This window comes from Poecilia mexicana, unplaced genomic scaffold (assembly GCF_051168715.1).
Source record: "Poecilia mexicana isolate PSO_F unplaced genomic scaffold, ASM5116871v1 scaffold_2, whole genome shotgun sequence".
NCBI classification, from domain to species: Eukaryota; Metazoa; Chordata; class Actinopteri; order Cyprinodontiformes; family Poeciliidae; genus Poecilia; species Poecilia mexicana.
In genome coordinates, this window is record NW_028263371.1 from 42892076 (window position 1) to 42913386 (window position 21311).

The following is a 21311-nucleotide window of genomic DNA, read 5'->3' on the forward strand; positions in this document are numbered from 1 at the left end:
TGCACCAACTCCATAATCCTGTGTTTTGTTTGCTCATGGACATTCCCTGAACTCAAACACGCCATCTCATCATTGGTTAGTGCCTGAAGAAAATTAAACATGCTGGTTCTAAACTCCTCGCGGTTAAAAACCTCATTTTCAAGGTCAAATTCTCTATTTTCTGCCATGGCGACTCTGAAAGTTTTTTTTTCCAATGAACTCTGGTCAGAAAACTTCACTTTACTGTCTTAAAATCGCTGTACTTCTCTCCACTCACTAAACTCGCCTCCAACTAGTTGTTCACTTCGTGGAATTTTGCACATACAAAGAAGCAATTGCATCATAAACATCAAAGGCACGGAATGGAACTGTTGTGTGCTGCTGCCAGTGATGCGCTTGCTACCTAGCAACCAAAAAGAGAAAAAAAACTAGAAAACTGTTCTTGTGGTAATCCTTAAATCAAGATACAACCATGGTCTTCAGTATGTCAAGACCTGGGTCAAATACACATTTCTCCACAGAAGAGTTTTTTTTTTCTTTCATTTAACTTTGCTAGCAGTGGGGAACAGCAGACATTCAAGAGTAGACCTGAAAACTTGACCTATTTGCAAGATTTATTTAGTTATTTAGTCTTAGGAAAGACTGTATATAATTAACCAGACATACAAATAAATATGACTTATTTTTGAAACAGCTGGACCTGCTGTTTGGTAGTCATGACTTCAGACAGGTGCCCTTCCTTGTTTTAATATACGAGATCACAATGGCATACTTGTTAGCTACTTCATGTAAAATTATAACAGCAAAAATGCCACCCGCAACCCTCTGCTGCAAGGGCAAGACTTTTGGCCTTTTATGTCATAGGCGAGATATTTATCGTGGCACTGGTTTAAAAAGTTTATATACTCAGACCATTTACAGTACAGAGTGTTGAGATAAGGATAGCTTCATAAACACATTATATATTTAACCTAATATGTTAAATATGTTGACCCAAACATTCATCTCCATAATGACACCCTTCAGTTGTGGCCATAGAATGTAATATATTCTACATTCTCTGGCCACAGCACTGAGATTTTGAGGTATCTCAATGTATTTCCAGGCTGTACGGGTAGTCTTCCGCAGTGTCTCCTCCCGGTGGGGCGTGCCTTGAATATCTGTGAGGAGAGGCACCCAGAAAGCTTCTTGAGGAGGTGGCTGAACCACATCCACACAAAAAGGGTCCAGGACTTTGAAAATATAGAATTATATAGTAATTTTAATACAAAATTGAGATAACAAATCAATTGGGTGTATGAATAGGAAAACAAGCCTGTTTGTAAGAGCAGAGCTGAAACAGAACTTTTTCTTGAAACCACAAAGTAAACAGTGGCAGCTTTGGGGTTACGAGGCGAGAGTGAAAGCAAACACACCTTGGGGTTTTAAGAGAAAAAAAATGTCTGTCTGAACAAGGCAGTATTCATATGGTGATTCATACCAGCCTGTAACTCAGGTAGGGGACTCCCATCTGCCTCCCTGAACCCCAGCCTGTTGTGAATCCTCATCCTCATCTCTTTGATGATGAGAAACAGCAGCTCTATTTTGAGGTCCCCCACAGGTGATGGAGCCCCTCACATCTAAAACTGAGGCTGGCCACCCTATGGAGGAAGCTGAGGAGATCAGTGAGGACATGGCCCCAGATCGTGACTGCTTACATAAGTAACCCAAGCCAGCATCATCTCTGTTTTCCTCACCCCATTCATTTTCACACTTTTATGTTCATCATTGCTTCACTTCCAAGAAAGAACCTCCAGAGGGCCTGTGAAGCTGCCAAGACACCAACTGAGATTTCTCCTCCTTCTGTCCCACACAACTGAATGTGTAGGTGACGCTTTTTCTGCCAGTGAGAAGGCTGGTGACGGACATAAAAAAAAAGAGTTTACCATTCCATGTCCCTGAGCACAGTTATGAAATGTGAGCCAAAAAAGACCTCCCACTCTCCATAAAAACTGAAAGCAGCGGTAAACACTAAGCAGTAATTACATAATACAGTCACAGGCACTATGAAATCAGTATCACCCCTCCTACTGGCTTACTATCAGAATCAGAGAGAAGTTGCGGTAATGGGTGGATCCAGTCACGGAAGACTTTTAAAAATCCTCGTATGATACCATTGGCGGCAACCCCGGGGCAACAAGACCTGACCCACTGATTGAAATGTTGATAAAGAAAAGTAAACTCCAGCAAGAAGAGGCAATGTAATTACAAAAACAGGAAAAACGAGAGATTCTGCAAGAAGGTGCAAAACAAGAACAAGTACAACAGAGGAACAACCGAAAATCCCCTCAAACAAAAAATAACAAAAGATACAAACTTCCTAAGACATTAAAAAAAAAACTACGGACAGGACAACTAGCTCATAAAAGAGCAGCCAACAAAAAGGTAGGACCTACACAAAGTTATGCAAATGGCCCTTTGATGTTTTGCCCTTACATGTCTGTGTTCCTACTTTCTCAAAAAGCAAGATCCGTGGGTGCAGAGTTTACACTGGGATACATTTACATGGACACCGACAAGTTCATTTAGTGTTCAATTTCTACAACAGATAATTCTCAAAATTTGTAGCTCATCATTCTAAAAGTGACATTTAACATTTCTTTCTTTATGTCTCATGGAAAATATGTTTGTTTAATTTATTTCACTTTCTCTACATCACTTTTATATTAACTCCTCATTTAGTGCCCCGTCTTATACTGTAAAGTGTAAAAATGAACCATTTTAACATGCGCACCAAACAAGTTTGCCAAAGGTGTGTTGCTGCTGCACAGGCCACTAGATGGTGCTGTTGTTCCTCCCCAGAGTTTCTGGTTCGTGTCAGAAGGTGGAGGTGCAGCACCTCCTTCATTGTCTGAGCAAGAACCAACGGGAGAAGATCCTGCTCGCCGCTCGCTTTGGTGAAATCCCGTCTCTCTCCGCGGCGCACTCGCTCAGACGGCCGTCATGGCGACCGCAGAGAGCCTCTGTTGCGGGGCTAACCGCGTTTAAAAACTCCCTTGGGATTCACATTTTCTCTCCGTGCGCCGGGACGTGGATGTAATATCTTCATTTCAGCTGCGGGAAATAGTTTGGCTTGGTCAAGCCCGCATTACCAGAAAAGAGAAGAAGGGGTAAGAACCGTGCAGCGCAAGTCCTCAGTCAGTGTTGCTCTGTTTTAGGGAAGTGATTGAACTTGTTTGATGAGATTCGGGTTAAGTCTTGGGAGTATCTTTCCCGTGTCTTTTCGTGATCCCGTGGATTTTGGGTCCTGTCCTCTCTGTCCTGCAGTGTGGATGGCATTGCACGAATTTTCCTCATCAGACGCAGCAGCAATCGCTCAGGTTTCCTCTCCGTAATTTGATTCGTGGATCACCGTGACATTTAAATGATCAATACCTCACCAGGAAGTGTGCAAATGTGATCTGCCAGCTTAGTTTCCACAGTGCGTGTCCAGGTGAGTCCGGGCAGTGTATTAATGTCACATGTGCTGTAGCTGCTGGTGATAATACCATGAGGATTACCGCAGCCTCTGCTCTGTTAACCCACATTACTGTCAGGGTGTCAAGACTGTGAGAGGTGAGTCAGGAGAGGCAATCGTTTTCACAAGAAGTGCATCATGCATGTTTCCAGTCGGCTTGCAATCCTTCCTCATAATCACCATACACTACCCCCTAACATTTGGAACTTCGGTAAATCCAGCCACACCCACCTATCAGGATCTGTTGCAGAGCACAAGAGGAAATTGACCCCTTTTTGGTTGTTTTGTTATGCAGCTTCTTTCAGGTGGACAACTGGCTGTATCGGGCTGCAGCCTCTGGCCATTCAGCTGTCACTAAAGGTTTCCAGCTGTGCACTGGAGGGGCCCCTTGCACACAGAGGAGCCACTGTTATAAAACCCAGCTCCACATTGCACATATGTGGGGAATTTCAAGCAAACTTGTTCAAAGACAGCGAGGTTAACCCCGTCTGTAAACGTGTGCCTGGTATTGTACACTGAGTGACTTGTGTTTTAGTGCCAGCTGCACAATTGGTGCCTGTTCTGTGTTTTTGTTTGGACTTGAGTTAGGCACTCGGATTGAAAACGTAGAACTCCTGACCAGTTGATTCATGATACTCTCTGCGAGGGAGGGCATGTGTTGGCTGAAATAATCACTGTCTACTCTTTCCCTCATCTCTGTTTCACTACTGCTTTGTGTGAAGGGTCTCTGGTTTCAAGCCATGTGCAGGTCACACAAGCCGGGAATTTAGAGGCAAAACTCAAAATGATTGCCAGAAATCAAGGCAAAAGCTGTAGAGTGATGGTCGGTTAAGGGTCAGATGTAATAAATTAGCAGATTTGAATTAAAGCGCGTTTCTTTTCACAAATTACATTTCAGTGACAGTGTTGGGTATAGCTCCTCGCGGAGTGTCTGCCTTTTCACTGGAAAACAGTAATGTTTGCTCACGCTCCTCTATGGTGACTGAACACAACAGGTGCAAATGACGCAACATTTGTTGTAAAAAAAAAAAAAAAAGAAACACAAAACCTTAATAACTCTCAACTTTGAATTTCTTAAGTAAAGCCATATTCAAAGAATCTAATTGAAATTACAGGGGAATAGTGAGATCACTACTTAAAATGAATGAGAAGCAAAGGGGCTCGCATTTTAGTTTGGATTAACTCTCCCAAAATCTTGTTATACTCTAATGAAACCAGACTTGAAATTATGGACCACAATCCCAAAATATGTTTGTCATCAACAGCCCCTTACACCATCAAGGTAATACTATATCCACAATGCAACATGCAGTTTCATGCTCTCTGCCAAAGGAGTGTTTCCACATGATGAATGACAATATGAATGATTGAGTTCCAAATATCAGTCCGTTTTGACCCAAACATTTAGCTGGCTGATAGAAAGCATGGTTGAGTCCAAGTGTACCATCTGCATTGACTAAAAATGTCTTCAGACAAAATAAACGACATAGTCTAATTCTTTTACATCCAGTCTTATAAATGTTTACAGTTTTGAGATCCACTTTTGCATAAAACATCACTAATAAATAGATCCTTAATTTATCTCTCTATAAAATGTAAGAAATGCAGATGGATTGAAATACATATAGAAAGAAAAAACATTTGATTAATTACATGGATATTTCATAAAAAAAAACATGCCTGACAGCATCTTAGGAAATTCTTTTTCAAATCAGACCACGACTTAAAAACCCTGAATTCATTTATGAGAATTATTTGTATTTTAATCACTACTAACCCAGCTTTTAATGGCTCTTTAAAGCTACCGGAGAGGTGTTTTCGTAAAATTCTTCAATCTCATTTAAATCTACTATGTTGTCCGTAAGACAACACGTCATGGTCAGGGATATACGTTTGTTTATTCTAGATAAAATCTACCCACCCATTAAGAATGCACTGCTTTGGTGACAACACACAAGTCATACAATGAGAACATGTGAAAAACATTTTGTTTTTGTCTTTTTTTCTACCTTTGCATGGTTTAAATTGAATCCCTCTTTTTTTTTTTTTTTACCCTTTATATGTGTCTCGAAACAGAAGAAGTTATGGTCTACTTGAAAGCAAAACCGCTACATATCATAGTGAACCTATCCATACCTGGACAGAATTTAGTATATATCCAGCAATATCCTCATGGCTTAATTAGTCCACATACTCTTATTACATAATCTTCTCCATTTGAAATGCCTGATTCAGCTTTTAGCCGTTACTTGGCAGCGGTCACTCACCTCTGTGGTGCCTGAACAGCTGCCCACTATCTGTGGTGCTTCATTATTTCCACTTGGTAAGGTCTCGGAATGATCTCAGTTTGTTGGAATGCCAGATCTTTGAATGGCTACGGGCCTTGTGTGGCTCTGCCTGTGGCTATGCAGTTGGATAGTTTGATGTCATGTGTCAACCCATTTCTAAAGTCAATTCATGATCATTTTAGTGATGAGGCTAATGTCCTTTTTGAAATCGGAAGACGTATATAATGGTGGATTTTAATAATTTAAAAACTGTTTTATTCTATTCCTAAACAAGAGAACATTTATTTGTTTTGCACGGCTACCTTTGAATTTTCTCAAGCAGTGTGTTTCTCATTCACAGTTTCGTTCTCTGCTCTCAGATTACTCTTCATTCCCCACACTCAGTTCGCATCACCAGCTGCATATTTACATCTCTGACATGTTGCCCTTGAGACCTGATCAAACTCATCTGACTGTTTTTTTGTTTTTTGTTTTTTTTTGCCGTGCCTTGCTTGTATGATTTTTCTGAATCGATTTTGTTGTTGAACTGACTCTGTGATTTTACCCTCTAGCTCTGTGGTTCATTTGTCAGATTAAATTAAGAGTGATCAACGCTTCGAAATTAAGAACATCCTAGAATCTTTTTTTTTTTCTCATGCTGTAAATGAGACTCCCACAGGCAACAATTATGAGCCATTAGTGCTGAGCGCAAATATAGCATATACCAGGAACGCCTTTTCTCCGAATGGTAATGATTCCTTATTTTAATTAGAGCCCACACTATTAATGCTGTGAACAACACATGGTTTAAATGCCAGCTGATTACCTCTGTATCTTTGCTTCGATGCAGTTTTTGCAGTGAACATCCCAGAGCATCATGGCAGAGCCAGACCCAGAGAACCTGTCTTCTGGAGCAGGTCAGCGTCTTGGAGCCCCTGAGACTCTTGGCATCAGTACATTGGACCCAGGCCACAAGCCCCCGGCTATGCCCCCTGGACGACATGTCACTGTCACGGTCCGTATGTTGGATGACACGGAAGAGGTTTTTGACGTCTCGGTGAGTTGCTGTTCTCCTAATTTGCCCAGTTTTTTTTATTTTTTTATTTTTTTTTTATGGCAGCACTAATACAGGAATCAGACTTTCCATTACTGCAGTGTTTCCATTTTCATCTTGGCTGCAGCAGACTGGTAACAGGTTGGCATGGCAACTGAAAGTTGCATGCATGGATGAAGGGATCCTTTTAGAGTAATGTCAGTTTTCCTGTCCGTTCGGTGCTTTCTAATCTTCCTGTCAGTCTTGGCTTTGAACTGTGTTGTCCTGGCACTCTTTGGGAAACTTTAACTAGCACAATGACTTAGTTTTTACTACGCAGTTGTGTGAGATGTCATCTATAACATGTTTTGTTTTCTTGGGCATCAGATGAAAAGAGACTGGTGCAGAAGAGAAAAAAATATTGTTTATTTTATAGTTAGAAGAAGCAAATATTTTCATTCACTGTTTCAGGACTTAAAGGGATTTACCGTCTTCTCACTGCGATCCAAATTTAGACACAATGGTTTTAGCTAGTTGCATGGATTAAGGAAAGTCAAATCCAAATTAGTTTCTACATGCGAACGAGTGCTTTCTTTAGACTGGTAATACTTTAAATGAAAAACTATTGAATTATTTTACCTGAATGGATAAACATAAAACAAACAGGGTGGGTAATTTGCTGCTGCTTTGAGATAAATTTGTTGCATTGCAATTTATTTTAAGTAGTTGTCCTGATTACTCTGGCCAACAAAGTAATCCGCTGCTGAAAGTAGCTCCTGATAAATGTATTTTTACTCGTCTTTGTGTAACATTTTCTTAATGCTACAGCTTGTAGTGCAGAGATGTTCGATTTTTTTTTTCTAAAAGGTCACATTAATAGCCATAATTGTTAAAGACAGAATCATCAGTTCACCTCAGTTATTTTAAAATACATTTGAGATTAAAATCAACATAATTTTCTTAGCTGCTGGCTACAGTAATGATTACAACTGACTAATGAAACATAGTGGCATCTAAAATGACCATGCTGTAAATGGAAGTGGCTTTTAGAAACAAAATTATAAAAGTTAAAGAAGTGCTGGTTCCTCTTTTACATTTCATGTTTAGTCTGGTGATCTTAATTCAAGATGTAATCACTTAGAACATAAGAATAAATAAAAAAAACAATTAACACATTAGCTGTATCATACTCAGAAATTGAATTGTATTGTATTGTTTTCAACTATTGTTATTTAGCATCAAGGGGAATACTATATGTGTCAGGTGTGGCTTTTTACTGCAGCGAGCCTCGATCCACCTGTCTGAATATCTTCAGCATGCAGTGTGTGGATTCATAACATTAACCAACAAGTGTTAAACCACTGCAGTAGCTTTCAAAAATAAAAGCATCACACATAGATTTGTGTGCAAAGTTAAAATTACACTTTATGCACGTGTAATTTTGGATTTTCTATTGACAACAGAGGGACATGTAAAGGGTGGGTTGGGACTTTAAAAGGCAAATTCTTGTATGCTAGAAACTACAGAGATTTTTTTACTGTAAAAAAAGAAGAAATCAGATGAAACAATTTGGCTTCTGTTTGAAGTTTTATGTATTCAGTTATTAAAAAAAAAAAAAAAAAGCTTGGAATGGAGGTTTTGGTGTCTGGATTTGATGATGAAGTGAGAAAAAACACATATGTGCACCAGTCTCATCTCTGGAAATCATTAACAGGTGGCACAGTTTCACCCAACATTCCTGTGGCGAATATGGAAGGGTGCTCTCAGATCGTAATGAGAAAGCTGTTCTGTGTCCAGCAGTGCTGCTGATCAGGTCTCAGGAGCTTGACTATGAAGCTGGTAATCTGTACTAATGGGACAGTTAAGAATGAACAAGTCCTTCTAAGCCTTTTGCAGCGCAGCTGGGTGGAGAAAGGTACTTCTCCTTGTCCATGGTGGATGGTCTTTCCCGTGGTATGCTGTGCTGAAAACCTATTCAAATTGTAACAGTTAAATCCTTTTTAAAGGTTGTAATTTGCAATACACAATGTGGTTTGGATCAGAACACTGAGATGTTTTTTATTCTCAATCGGAAACATCTTTGTAATCGTTCAACCATCCGGTCTTTAAACAGGTTCTGTCACATCTCTTTTTATTAGCAGTTCACCGACACCAGGCTTTGAAAGTACCATCCCATTCTGCAATGAGGCAAATCAGGTTTAGGAAACACTAAAGTCCACCTTCAAGAGCCTGGTGTCAAAATGTTTTCTTGTTCACTTTCAAAGGTTGAAATCGGTTTAGTTAGTTGATTATGTTAAGAAAAGATTATATTTCTGTTGGAGAAAAAATACATGTTTACTTTTGTCACGGTAGGACAGAAAAGGACCCGTTGTTTGACATCACTGTCAAACAGGATGAAGCTGCTGCTATTTAATGTTCTCTGAGTTATGAGAACCTGGTGAACTCTTGATGCATTTCCCTGCAGCGGATCCCTAACAGAGCTTAGGAGATTTTTGACCTCTTTTAAATCATGCTCACTGTGAGTGATGGGAAGATAAACACAGGCCCACCAAGAGTCACTGAAGGAAACGACATGAAAACCTCCAAAGAAGACACTGAGCACAACTACCTTCTTCACAAAATGTAAACAAAAATGGAGTAGCATCAGATTTGGATTTCTCCTTTGTCTTTGACCAATTTCTCCCGCTCACGCGTTTGTTTTGGTTGTATTCACCCAGAATGCCCTGGGCTATAGCTTGCTTCCTGTTTTTGGAGTGGTCTCCTTTCCACTTGCATTCACATAAACATTCAAACTGCACCAGAGTTCACTTCAACCAAACCGAGACCTGAGCTATTAGGCGGACCAGAGTTAGTTTTTTTTTTTTTTTTTTTGGTCTGCGTCAGAGTTTAATGGCGCATTTACAACTCTCTAAAAGAACCGGACTTTCAAGGCAAACAAACTAGAGTTCACTGAAAGCAGACCGAACAGGGCTGGTGTGAATACATTTTAAACCCGTCAAAAAAGTGAGTTATTTACTTAGCTACAGCTTGAAGTTAATTCATTTTAAAGGGATGCATACCTATAACTGTGTCAAAGTTTGTTTAGTAAAAAACTGTTATTTCTTAACAGGTTAAATTTTTCTACCACTGAAGTGAGATTATACGACTGCAACAAGCAGTTTATTTTAGGCTTCTTTACTATGGATGTGGTTGATACAATGTAATGCAGAACAAACAATCTCTTCCAAAAGATGACGGATTTTTATGGAGCCCTGAAATTAGTTTAAGCATGAAATGTTTTCATGTGAATCAGCGCAATAATTCAGAGCAAGAGCAAGGCATGCATACTTTTACTCTTCCAGTAAGTCGGCTTTAAAAGGACACAGAGGGGCTGTTATGATGCAGATGAGTTATGGTGACGGTGGATTAAAAAACTCAGGGATGATGGACCGAAACAAGCTGAATATGTTGCTCAGGAGAGGGTCGCAAAAGAACACTGCTAACAGAATGCTTTATTCATGCTCAATTTAACACACATTATGTCCTCTATCTCAAGATTACAATCTCAGTGGGTTTTTCCGCAGGAGAAGTCAGTGGAGCATATTTTCCACAGACCCTACTTTGATTCAAGGTAGAAAGATTTTAAAAAAGCTGTTTTCTAAGGAGTTTTCTTACACTCAAACAAAAAAATCTTAGTAGAATTCAATGTAACAGGTTTACTTGTCATACCTACCTGCTGTAAAATATCAACACCATCTCAAAAGAGTTTTGTTTGAACTTATTACTTAAGTTTTTAAAGATACAAAAGACATAAGAGTAGTTCCTTATTTTAATCTCTTATCTGCTGCGGTTAGCAGAGATTGCTGCATGGTTCACAAAACAGGCAATTATCTAGTCTTCTCTTTCACAATTGAAACATATCATATTCTATATATATATTTTTTTTTGTCTCGGATGCATCTTTTCTTAGAGCAAACCAAAAGCTCCACCTTGTTACTGATACCAAAGGCTTTAGTTCTCTCCGTTTGAGCCTGGTAGGTTTCCACCTCAGCGGGCCGAGTATCAGATGGTTAGGGAACAGAAATGGGCCATTGAACCATCTTGTGGGTCACATACCATGCTGTGGCCTACTTAGCACTCTGGCTGTGAACATGAGTTTGTTTTGATGCTGACTTCTGGCACAAAATAGCTGGTCTTTATTTAGAAATCAGACCTTTTCCAACTTAAACAGTAGTAAATCAGATTTCATTCGAGCTATGTTAGGTTTTTAAGGGAACATACTCAAAATGGGTTTTCCTGTTTTTTTTTTTTTTTTTTTGCTGATGCAGGATTTGGTATATTAGCCCTCAGTTCACGTTCTGTTCCTGAGGCTAATATACCCCAATTCCATCTGGGCTGATGTTAAGATACTCACACTTGCTGATGGCTGGTGAAAGAAGTTGTCTGTGAAATATTGGAGCAAGAAGAAGGAGCAAGGGTGTGGGGGATGGGTTGATGAAGGCTGAGTGGAGAAAACATACTAATTTTTATGAATAAAAGGGACATACTCTATGTTGGCCAAACCTTTCTGCTAAAGTGAATTTAATTTTGTTCAGTTTATTTATACATATTCACAGCAAATACAGCTTAGTTCAAATCAATCCAATTTAATCTAATACAATAATAAAGTCAGATTTAGATCCAGTTGCATGCAGTTCAATTTGACCTTATATCTAATACAATACAATCCAATTCAGTTGACCGTGTATGGCAGACAGATAGTCAACTGTGGTAGGAAGTCTAGCTAATTGCATGGAGTGGCATGTGGCAACCATGAAAAGAAAACTACCTTTAAAAAGAAATAGTGACATTCAGCAAAAGTATATGAAGAGAAACTTTGCATAGAAAGAAAACCAAGGTACACATAGTTGCTTTCTCCAAGAAGGACTGTGAAACAGAAGTACCGGGCAAGGAGTATCTTCTATGGAAAGAAGTCCTAAGCAGAATATTAATGGCAACAATGCCTTGGTCAGTGACTTCATTCAGAAAGTAGCAGAGCTACTCACAGACAGAAAGTATATGTGGTCAATATTTGCAATAGTTATGTCACTGGGTTCATTTAAGAAAGAAGAACAGATAAACATGGAATTACTCTGCCAAGAGTAACTTTTATTAAGAGAGAAAAGGAGAGTATATGACAGCAACAACTTGTCAAGTGCCTATGTCCAAGAAAGAGGCATTGCTCATCACAGAATCACTAGACAAGGGCTATTTTTCATTGACAGAAACACAGAGAACAGAAAGCTGATGGTACCAAAAGCTCTGTTAATGGTTTCAATGGTTTCATCCAGCAAAAAACCCTCCCTGTTGAACACAAAATTACTGGGAGTTCTTTTCATGGAAAGAAAAAAGTACACAAAGTTAATTACACCATGTGCTCTTTTGTTGGTTTCCATTAAAGACAGGAGCAGTGTTACTTAGGCTGGAGTACTTTCTATAGAAAAAGAGTGCACACATTAAACGGCAGCAATTTTTCTGTCAGTGACTTCATACAGGAAACAGCTGGACAGAATCAGTGGGCAAGAGGTACTTTCCATGGAAATAATAATAAAAAAAAGAGTACACTAAGCGATTGGCAGCAAGAGGTTGTCAATAATTAAGTCCGGGACTGCCAAACACAGAACCACCTGGCAAAGGATACCTTCTACCAAAAGAAATAAGAAAGAAAACACATAGTGGCAATCATTACAATACATTATGCTCGTTAGTAATACTGTAATGGAAAACCGATTTTAGCAATATAGTCTTTAGCCATTATAGATTCAGGCAGCGTTCCCTCTGATGTTACTCTGCTACCGCTGCTGGTTTTCTCTAATGAGCTACTAAAGATAGAGTCCACTACAATCACACTCCTGACAACTTCTCGCCACCCATCGCTTTACTCATTACACTAACTGTGCTTCATGCTTATAAGACTGTTATACTGAAAAATATCTGACTTAATGGCAAAATTATCTCCAGGCATTTTTCTGTGCCTTCCATATCATGGAAATTTCACCAGGTATACTCCTTTTATGCTACAAAATAATAGTTTTGCTTTCTAAATCATTGGGACTGTAAAGCCAGGAGCACATTTAAACATGTTGAAGTAACTATTACTACTATTACTAATTTAATGGAAATTAAAATCGCCTCACATATCACATTTTTGTCAACCACTAGTAATATCCAGATGAGGAATTCTCAAAGGAGTGAAAAAGGTGAAGAGCGCACGGTAGGGTGGTAGCAGGTTTTGCAGTGTCATGTTCATTTGTGGTAAAACATGAAGTCAAGAGCTGAAGATGGAGAAACAGGCAAAGACAGAACAGTTCAAAACTGACGGAAAAAAGTTTAAAATGTCTCAAGGTATAATGTGTGAATTTGCCATTTTCTGACCTTTTATCAACAAGGTAATGTTGAGGAATAGAAAACAGCATTATGCGTGAACAAAAATAAATAAATAAAAAAGAAATAATTGCTAACTTAATAAATAAAGGAAAAAAAGAAAAAACAATAAATATATGTTGAAAATTTGCTAAAGCATATGATTAGGAAAGCAAATAAAAATCCTAAGTGACAAGCATGCATTATTTAGAAAAAAATAAATAAATTCAAATTAGTATTGAATTAAAAATAAATACTAATTTAAGTTGGCTAAGAGCATAAAACAGCATGGTAACAAAATTGCAGAAAAAAATTCAAATGAAGAGAGATACCTTCTCGCCTTCTAAACCCTGCAGCAGTATCAGCGCTCCTTGGATAAACTTCAGGAATTTGTTTCTGAAAGAGAGAAACTTGTTTTTATTTTGTGTGTGTGTGTGTGTTACTGGAGGCTTGAATTTGAAACTAGATTTACCTCAAAGCTTCAAACTGTTATGCTTCATCAACAGTGACATAATTGAGGCAACTGTTTTCTTTATGCACAAAACGCAGCAGATGGTCCCCCTTGGAGACCTAAGTTAGGGGATGCTGACGCTCCCAGGATCAGCTTTTGATTAGTCTGTACAGATCAGTAGATTAATGTAAACATGTCATTGTTTGCTCACTTCTGATCTTAACACCATAGACATATGGAGTTCAACGTTTTGCAAGAGGTTTAAAAGAGGATACCTTTCTGATGCCTCCTTTCCACCTAATCTACTCCAGTTCTGATTTAAAAAACTTTGTTTTTCTTAGAAACTGTTATTTCTGTTTTGACTTCTGAAGCCTTGGTGTTGATCAGGAAAATAACTGGTTGCTAGGTGATGGCTAAGAAACTCTTCTCTGCTTTAGATCCCACAGTGAAATTTTAGGGTTTTTTGAAATAATTTTTTTAAGTCTTGCTGTTTGCTCTTAATGTTAATGTGTTTGAATGGCGAGATTCGACATATACTGTCATTTTTAAATGCGAATAAGATTATCTTAATTTATTACCGACCAAAAATAGTATCTTTTAAAAATGTCTATTGAAATAAAGTTAAAAGATCTTGTCATTAGTTTCAATTGTGTTGCTATTTTTCTTAATATAGCATGTACATATATGTTCATCAGGATCCTTTTATATAATTTGTCCGATCCGAAAGAGAATAATTAATAAACTCGACCTCAATGTGACGTGAACCCGAAGCAGCAGTAGAAGAACACAGACTCTTTTCTCCACAAGTTTTACATGTTGATATTCCCAATTGGGTTTGTAAACACTGGCCAAAGAAGATATGAATTTTAATGACAAGAGTTTCCATTAGGGGGAGAAGCTTTAACATCCCATTTCTAATATTAACATGGTGCCTTGACTTACTTTATGGTTTACTGCTACTATTTCCAGTGTTTATCACAGCAGAGCAAACTGATTTTAATAAGTTTGGAGATTAAATCACAAAAAAATGTGGGACTGATTGTAGAGGGGTTTTTTTTTGTTTTTTTTTTCCATTTTTGGCAATACGACATATTTAAACCAATTTGGAGATCCAGTCAAGACATCTGATGCTTCAGTGGATCTTTCTTCCTATAGATTTCCATAAATCTCGAGGGTTTATAGTCTGAAACTGCACAGAGAAACCAGGGAAGTAACCACCACTCAGCCAAAAAGTGGGCTACGCCACAAAAGAAAATAGCTGGACTCACTCCAGTTAAGAAGCCTCACCATCATCCTATCTCTCCCAACTCTTGTGCCCCATATGCTGTCACCATTCACTGAAATAAGAAGCAATTAGAGCACAGCTAGAGGGTCTCATTGTCAGCTGAATGACAGTGAGGTCTGGACTGGATGAGTAAAGAAGGGCTTATTTCAGCTCCATCTTCAGCAGCTTCTCTATAGTTGTTGGACCACTGATTGATCAACATAGATATGACAAGATTCAGGTATTACAGGTGATTAAAAGACGATTTTATTTTTACTTCTGCTTACTGCTGTTATCAGACTATTTGGTGAATTCAGAAGTAAATAAATATGTCCCCCCTCCCGCCCCTAGGTTGTATATATTTTCTTGGAAGCTTGTGTTTCAAGGACAAATTATTAGCCCTGTCATAAAATGCATACATACCTACTGGCAGCAGCACAGTCAGTATGACACTTAAAATCAAATCTCCTTATATGTGGAAAAATCCATAATTTCACCCTTTACTCTCCTGGGTCTGCAGGGTAAAGCAGTTTCGCATTGATGAAATTCAGCATGCATTTTATTTGTGCACATCGCATCCCACTGAGGGGTTCTCAAGAGCTCATGTTTCGCCAGTGTATATATTTTCAATATCCGCATGAAAGGAAGACAGGACAGAGAGGGAGGAAGACATCCCGGTCTCGAAGCAGTCTGTTAAATCCCGTTTAACTCGGAGCTGTGGCACGGACATGCTTCAGCTTCTCTCACATTGCTTCTGAGCGGAAACAGACGGAGGTGGTAGATGAATGGTTTTGTAATTTTTTTTTTTCTTCAGGAACTGTTATTAACGGTGTTGAATACAAATTGGATTTTATAGCTGTGTAGAAAATTTAGATGAATAAGCAAGGTCCTCCTACCTTTTTTACACCGTGTCAATGAGTTTCCAAACCCATTACCATCACTCGCCTTGCAGAAATGAGTCATGCATGAGTAATAGTTGCTTTAGTTAAGATTAACTGTATTGTGACTTCAGCCCTATGCTTTTATGCTTGGTTCTTTAGGGTGTAAGAAATGCACCGTTGCGTTTGTAAGATGAAGAAAAGTGGTGAAAAGCTTTACAGTTATGAAGGACTTCCTTTTTCACACGAAACTATTTGTTTCTGTTCTATGCTACTCTACATTTTGAGTTCTGCTTTCAACACTACTGGCAACGACATCTCTTAGAAACACTTGAACGTGGTGTTGGTATAGAGGGCATGTTTAAACTGGTTTATGTGATTTGTATATAATAGATTTCATTTTGTAGATGTATTTTTGTTCCACAGATTTCTAGAGTTGGAGCTACTCTATCCAGTGTTTTATAAATTTCCTGGCAAATGTTTTTTGTAAATCCTGTTGCCTGAATTGCTTGTTTTTGTCTCGTGAAGGACTTTAAAATGCCTAAAAGCTGTAATGGGGCTGTATAAATAAAACTTAGTTGAATTAAAGCATAATGCAATTATATGGGGAACATTATTATGTCACTTTTATTCCAAATTTCCAAGTTGTAAGGAACTGTAAGAGGTTACCCCGCAGTTTAAATGGTACATCTATGACTTTTATCACCTGAGAAAAACCTTTGCTGCCTGGTGGGAGAGACAATCAGAGAGAAGCCTCGATCCATCGAGGAGACCGGGAATTACCAGCAACCAGACAACTGATATTTGTCACTGCTGTCGCTTCTGCTATCGTTTTACATTTGTTCACTTTTGGGAGCCTGAAAATAGAAACCTTTCTTCTATCTCCTCCTAAATTCTGCCGTTCCCTATGGGGTTGTCTCCGCCGACTTTAATCTGTTGTTATTCAGTCTGAGAACGCACGCGTGCAGCTGCCTTTTGTGGCCTCCAGCCATGGTGAGGAATTATTTGTCGTTTATCATCCCCCCGTTTTGCTGCCTTGCCGCCACCGGCACCATGACCCCCGAGCCGCAGGACGGAGCCCTCCGGGGTCACGGTTTAGATTGTGTTTCCGTGAACATGCATCAGTAAGAGTTTCATCTCTATATGCGCTCCTGTTTGAAAGGGAACATAAAACGCATGCTTGGTGAGATGTGGGGGGTTGTCGAGCTGCAGACTTCTGTCTTGTGCTGATATCTGCCGACGAAAAGTGCAGGGGGGAGGAGGAGTTCAGGAGATTATTCATGTGAGGGTGCTGCACCGGCTTGGGGTTTACGCTGCTGCACGTCCCTTATAACAAACATATTTTTGGGTGGCACACCTCTCTTTGCAGTAAAAGTTTGTTTTTTGTGGTTCAGTCCCCCGATGCGTAGCACAGCAATAACTTTACAGCTTGTTATCGTTTCACTGCTGATTGACCTAGTTTCTCTACAAGATGGCATTGTGACTACTGTGCAGGAATTTAGGGTGCAAGTCAGGCGAGTGTCAAAGTCTCAACACCTTGATAAACATAAAGTGGGAATATGTCTGTGCTACTGTGAAGATAGTGATGTGCAGTAACAAGTAAACCCGCTACTGGATTTTTATCTTGGTGCATGAGATGGTAAAAGAACAGACAGTTTACATGCCTTGGAGCATTCCCGTGCTGCTCTGTCCTCTTCTTAAAATTTTCTCAAACGTTCCTCACATGAACTCTGAACCCTCAGTGGGTCGTCTCTCAAGAGATGAAATTGAAATTCCACAGTGGGATGTGGTGTGGATGAGGGGCTTACTTTCCCATGTACATCCCATCTTTCCTTTAAAAACCCTAAAATCTTACAGAACCATGTAGGATCAGACATTTAAAGAAAAGCAAATAATGTATCATGTTTAATTTCACAAGGTCGGGCATAAACTCTGTGCTTTTAATCTGTTCAGTTTAAAGGCTATTTAGGTTAGCTCTTTTTGCAGAAAACTCAGACCACAAAACAAAGAGGCAAATTGAAAATCTGTAAAAACCAGTTTGTTTGTTTTTTACTTTATTAATTTATATTAGTAGGAGATAAATCCTCAAATTGAAAATCATAGATTTATCAGACCTTCTGAAGTCCTTTCTTAGCTCTAAGGTTTGCACATTCAGGCAAGGTGAATGGAGTGGAATATAATTATAGGAGGTTGGTAAAGTAATGGTTCTGGTTTATCACCTTTCAGGTAAAGATTTGTTTTACCAGCCGCGCACTTATAGTTATTAGCTCGACTTTCACAATAAGCTACATATATATGAGCCTTTTTCTTTGCCATTTTGTTCTTTTAATTTTTTAGCTTGGACACATGATGATTGCACAAAAGCTCTGTTGTCATATGTTGCAAGATTATTTAGAACTGCACAAAATGTCAAATAACAGTAATCATTGCTGTATAATTTTTTTAAAATTCAATATTGTCATTGTAAAAGACTGCCTGGGTGAACCATTTACTAGGCTTTTATACTCCAAGCTCAAGCTTACTCTGATAGACTTGTGCTGCATTTAAAGCCTGCAGCTGATTAAGGTTTTACTGGCCAGGATGCTAAAGTCCCCAGAGGGCAGTGGGAAGATGGAAAAAATGAGACCAATGAGGTGAATGAATTAATCACAACCAATTTCATTATTACTTGTTCAGCCACAATATCATAATCATGTTTACCTAATTTTCATAATTTTGTGTGAATATCTGTTGCCAATTTAATGTATAGACCAATGGAAACTGTTTAATTTATGCTAATTGCTCCCAGAATTAACAAAAAGTAGTTAAAAAATATTGACGTATTTCTCCTTTAAAAGTGTTTTGTCAAAGGATCTTAAGCCATCCATCTGGATTACTCCAATGTGTTAGGGATATTTTCATCTCCCCTTAACATAATGTTTTATGCCAGTGTCTGTTGCAGGTAAAATAGCGGTTTAATGGTACATCTGGACACAGTCATGCCATATTTGTCAACGTAAAAGAAATTAGTAATAATGATCTATAGCCCTTCTGAGGGGAATATTTGCTTTTTAGCCTCTGAAGGTTTTATCTGCCATGTTATTTTCAGGGTTTTTCCAACAAAGCAGTGTCAGTGCTTTTAACCAGTGTTGGTACTAGTTTGGATCTGAACTCGTTTTGTCACACCCATTTTGTTGCCGTCACAATAAACGGGTCTAGAGTAAATGTTTGACCTCTCCTAATAATCTGAATTCCTCAAGAGCCACCGCGCTGCCACTTTTAAATGCGTCTTTTGTCCGACACACCTGCATCTAATAGCTAAATTACATCCCACAGTGGAGCCAGGTTTTAGAGTCTCGCTAATGACCTAATTATTTCATTCAGGTGTGTTGAAGCAGAAACATATCAGGGACACCAGACTGGCGTTTCAGACCCCTGCTGTAAAGGGAGACAGTTAACCAAAGAAATCATGTCGTTTGTCTCCATATCAATGCAAACAGATGTCCTGATATGACCAACTAACAATGTTTTTTTCTTTTAAACAATATGTGTTTATTGATGCTCATGCAGTTCCAACCAGCTGCTCTCATAGCAGTAGTTACCAGTAGGGCTTTAAATAGGAATTACAGAGTTTCAAGTAGGATGTTATTGTTTTGACTATAAATTATTTCCTTCCTTTTCTCCCTATTTTCCCTTCCTACTTTAATTTCCTTCTTCCTATGTTGCCTCCGTCTTTTAATTTCTCCAATTAGGGGTGGGAAAAAGAAAGGAATGTGGTGATTGGAGCAAGTTTTAGTTTTTACTCAAATTTTCTCCATAATTTTACTCCACGTTGTTATGATCCCACTTCCTGTGTCTGATGAAAGCATGTATTATCCTCTGGTAACACTTAAGAGTTGCTGGTGAGATCGAACCCGTCTTTATTTGCCAGAGCCAAAGCATGCGATGTCGGTGCTAAAGAAGCAGTCGCACCAGTTTAGCACTGGAAAAACTGCTACATGCTTTTTTTTAAAGTATGCATGTCGTCATTCCTTTATATTGCTGTAGTTTCATTGGCTTCACCACAGCCATTTCCCTGAGTAGCATCTTGATTATAGATCTTTGTCTATAAACTGCTCATGGAGTCATCTTCATTGTAATGGCAGATTTACATCAGATACCAAAGCTTCACTTTCTCCTTAGCAGAACCAGACACACAGCTGCTGTAACACAGCTATGTTGTTATAATTTATTTCCCCCTGCATTATTTACTATATGTCCAGGCTGTACCAGCACAAGGAAGCTGTCATCTTATGTCTGGCATTATATGCTGTGCTGCCTTCTATACTGCACACAGGTGCTTTGGGAAAACTGGTGCCTCTGTAATAAGTGTTGTTTCTATGGTAACCAAGATGAATGTGTTTTTTTTTTTTTTTTGTGGTGGACCTACATGTTTGCCTGGTTCAGTGTGTGGATGCACACGATTACCTGCTGAATCGCCACGTACTATCTCATTTTACAAATGAGGGGAAAGTCAAATTTCTGCTGCCTATTTTTTTTTTGTAATCTGGTGACAGACTGAAGTCCATTCACAGACACCTTTTGCCCTGTAATAACATCTTTTTGATCCTTGAATTAAGCTCTTGACCCGGTGACTGAGCCTCAGACATCGCTGCACATTAAAGGCGAAGCCTGCGCGTTTTCTCTGATCTTCTGGTTGCATATGAATGGTGAAATCTTCTTTGGAGCATGTTTGCCTCAGCTGCTTCGCTGCAGCACTTCTGCTCTTCAATGAATTATGAATTTCTCATTCAGATACAGGGGGGCTAATTAACATGTCGGAGCCGACCGGTGGTGCGGTATCTTGGGATTATCCTTATCCTGCAGTGGCTCATTTTATTGCATTGCTCTGGGTTCACCTTTGCTGCTCTCCTCTCCTGAAGTGCCCTGATGAGTTAAGGACTTATTTCCTGCCACGTTCGAGGGGTAATTAAAAGCAGAAGTCGCTGCCTCTTATTGTGCCTGTATCTTTTCTTTGCTTTAGCTCTACCTGTAGACAGAACTCAGTCCCATGGTGCATTATCTCAACGTGTTGAATTCCTTTCAGCTGCACTTGTGCAGCCTGCCTCTCTCTGGTTGTAATTGAATCTGGGACCTTGTGGGCATATAAAAGGCAAATGTGTGAAACAAACTTTGTGTGAATGAAGCAGAGATTGAGGAAAGGCTGTAGCGGTGTGCAGAAGAGGACAGGAGATGGAGAAATGGATCAAATTTGCAAAATAATCCTGCATATTTACATTATCTTGCAGACATACCTATACCTCATAAGCCTTTTCTAATTTTATCGTCATGATATGAAAGTCCCCATTCTTTTGATCCCATCAAAAAAAAAAAAAAAAAAAACATTAATAAAACAAAAAACACACATCACTGACATTGCTTCCCTGCTTCAGGTAAACACCCCCAGTCCTGTGCTGCATCTCTATCACTGTTGTGCTGTATTAATAAATAAAGATGATGAACGATTAGGAATGATGCTGGTATTTAAATTTTACTCTAATGGGTTCCAAAGATGTTTTGTTTTCAAGCCCAGGCAAATGTTAC

General features: G+C 39.0%; 1 protein-coding gene across 3 annotated transcripts in view; it reads left to right on the forward strand.

Moving 5' to 3' along the window:
• The first annotated feature begins 1625 nt into the window (after positions 1–1625).
• Positions 1626–21311, forward strand: part of LOC106926438 (FERM, ARHGEF and pleckstrin domain-containing protein 1-like) — a 62746-nt gene continuing 43060 nt past the window's right edge. The window contains exons 1-2 of one of the 3 annotated variants that reach the window (XM_088001143.1): positions 1626–3128; positions 6593–6799. In XM_088001143.1, coding sequence (XP_087857269.1) covers positions 6620–6799 — 180 coding nt within the window. In that variant the 5' untranslated portion in view covers positions 1626–3128; positions 6593–6619. Of the gene's footprint in view, positions 3129–3165; positions 3452–6592; positions 6800–21311 lie in introns of those variants that run through there. The other 2 variants (XM_088001152.1, XM_088001147.1) reach the window with 2 other exon arrangements.